The 2,650-nt window shown below is 37.4% G+C and overlaps 1 protein-coding gene across 1 annotated transcript; it reads right to left on the bottom strand.

Moving 5' to 3' along the window:
• On the bottom strand, window positions 1-1,990 carry LOC122040661 (polygalacturonase-like). The gene is made up of 9 exons (XM_042600072.1): window positions 1,751-1,990; window positions 1,530-1,661; window positions 1,285-1,449; window positions 1,189-1,209; window positions 890-1,097; window positions 701-782; window positions 497-605; window positions 292-408; window positions 1-213 (listed from the first exon to the last, which is right to left on the bottom strand). The coding sequence occupies exons 1-9, from the start codon at window positions 1,988-1,990 to the stop codon at window positions 1-3; spliced, it is 1,287 nt and encodes a 428-aa protein (XP_042456006.1).
• Window positions 1,991-2,650: the final 660 nt, after the last annotated feature.

Raw genomic sequence — 2,650 nt, 5'->3', positions numbered from 1 at the left:
CTAGTTGGTGCAAGGAGAAGGCACAACACTTCCTAATTTGCTCCATTTTGCGTTCTCACAGGAGCTTTTTGTGGAATGACCTAAGTTGATATCTTGCAACACTATGCCATGGCATGGAGTTGCCTTGCTGCAGCTCAGGGCTATAGCATCCTCTGAAGCACTAGTTCCTGTTATGTTCTTGTACAGCACATTCCCTATTTCCACAGCTGATCCCTACAATGTCATTAATTACGAACTAGTCATGCATGGCCTTGAACTGTAGCAACCAAATATAACAAGAGATTAAATAACCTGTTCATGGCATGGCTTATTCGAGTCACAGTAGTTCTGGTCAATGATTATAGGATTCTTGACGTTTTGCATGACTATGTTTTTGAACACTATGTTCTTTGCATATCCACTACCTCCCTACGATTAGAAACAAACAAAAAAAAAATGATAAATAATCTAAATTTTTTAACTTGTAATTAATCCTATGGTATTAATTAGTTCTTACTTGCCACGTCTTGATCCGGACTCCATTGGAGGTGCCACTGAGACGGGCAGTGTCCACAGTCACGTCAGAAACGCGAGCCTGGGAATTCCCACCTCCAAGGCTTCCGATGCTTCAATTAATCGATCATTAGAGCAAAAAGACATTATTAGATGCGAATATTATGATCATCATTCCTTGTTTAAACTTAATTAATGAATTAATTACCTGATTCCATGGCCAGGTCCGCAAACTATGTTTTTGGCCATCACGTTAGCAGACCCACTCACGATCGATATGCAATCGTCACCTTGTTAATTAATTCAAAGGAAAAATATATATATATATAATCAAACATAATTTTCAATATTTCTGGATGATGATGATGATTAAGGAATAAACTAAATGACTAATTACCAGTTGCAATGACGGAATCGGAGATGGTTATGCTCTGTGTTCCTGTGACGTGAATCCCATCGGTGTTCGGACTTGTTCCTGGAGCACTGATCGAAAGATGAGATACGTCGACGCCGCTGCAGCTCTGGAACGACACGTGGATTTGTTGACTATCTTGAATCCTTAGATTCTGCACCCTCAGGTTCTTGCAGCCGTTAAAAGTCAACGCCTTCCAATATTCAAAACGCATAAGACAGCAAATTAGATACCGTTAGTTAATTAATTAATTAATTATTTCCCTCATGAGAAGTTTTACTTACGGTGGGTGCGTCCACGCAAGGCTGAAGAAAAAAAAAACAATTAGTAGTTAATTATGAAAAATAAAATAAAATAAAAAAAAATAAAAAAAATCTTACTGAAGACTTTTTAATCTTGCATGAGTTTTGCCACCAAACGTTGCCATTGCCGTTGATCACTCCGCCGCCTCCAACTGAAAGGTTGTCGACACCACGAAACATTATCCAGTATCTTTTGCCGGCCCAGACCGACCGATCGACCGGAGCTTCCACAGATCCTTTGATCTATATATATAAAGGAACTAATTAACTAGAGCAAAATACTGATTAATTAATTAATAAAATGAGATGAAGAACTAACTCACCATGACAGTGACACTAGATTTGCAAGGGCCTGAGAAGATGATCGGCTGAAGAACATAATTCTTCTTTTCTGGAACCGTCAAAATGGCTGGAGTGGAAGAAGAGCAAACTGCGTTCCAGGCCTTCAGATATCCCTGCATGATATATAGATAGATACACAGAATTAATTAGGGTTCATGCATGCCAAAAAACTAAACAGCTAATTAATTAATTGCATGTATACCTGAGAATTGGCACCATAGGCATCGATATTGATCACCTCCTGAGCTTGAACCTTCATCCCTGCAATTAGCTGATAGAATTTGGCATAAGCACTCCGCAAGTCATGCAAAGGGATTGCAGCCTGATCATCCTCGAGCAAGACACTGCTGGCTGCCTCTTCTTCTCCAAAGCAGTGGTGCAATTTGCTCAGCAAGAGAATGCAAAGTATGAGGCATGCTAATTTATGTGCATGGGACGGCATCATCATTTAGTTTAATTTGACAAAGGAATTACTCTAACTAACAAGTGTGATGATCTTCTTCTAATTAAGTAATTAGTTGAAATGCATGGATGGGTGTGGGAATGGCCGTGGTGTGTGTTGCGCCTATTTATAGATGATTATAGATGAGCGAGAGTGGCATTGCTTGAAGATATAAATCACTCTTTAATCATGAATTAATGTCAAAAAACAAGTGGACAATTTGGAATCTTAATTACAACTATACACGTGTTTGTCATCTCCGTGGTTAAGTCGTCTCCTCCTTTTTTTCTTTACGCACCAACAGTATTCTTGAGGAAGGAAACGTCAAGCTTTGGATTGATTAACTCAAGTTAAACTTTCTTTTATCATCTTAATTAAGTTCACTGCTTTTAAACACTAGCTAATATATTAATTATATGTAAAGAATATTTATGTCTTTTCGATATATAATCAGATGAACGAGGTTTAGGTGTGGAAAATACGGTAATAAAATAATAATTAAATAATAAGATTATTTGAGAAAATAATCTTATTGAAATTTTTAGAATTTTTAAGAATTTTATGAGATTTAATTGAAGCTCGTATGAAGTATTTGGAGGAGATGCATATATGGGATTGTGAAAGCCTGTATAGAATACCCATTTAGTTGGAAGTTAATTG

This window comes from Zingiber officinale, chromosome 1B, assembly GCF_018446385.1.
Source record: "Zingiber officinale cultivar Zhangliang chromosome 1B, Zo_v1.1, whole genome shotgun sequence".
Taxonomy (NCBI): domain Eukaryota; kingdom Viridiplantae; phylum Streptophyta; class Magnoliopsida; order Zingiberales; family Zingiberaceae; genus Zingiber; species Zingiber officinale.
The sequence above is the reverse complement of the archived record's forward strand: the minus strand, read 5'-3'. Positions and strand labels throughout refer to the sequence as shown.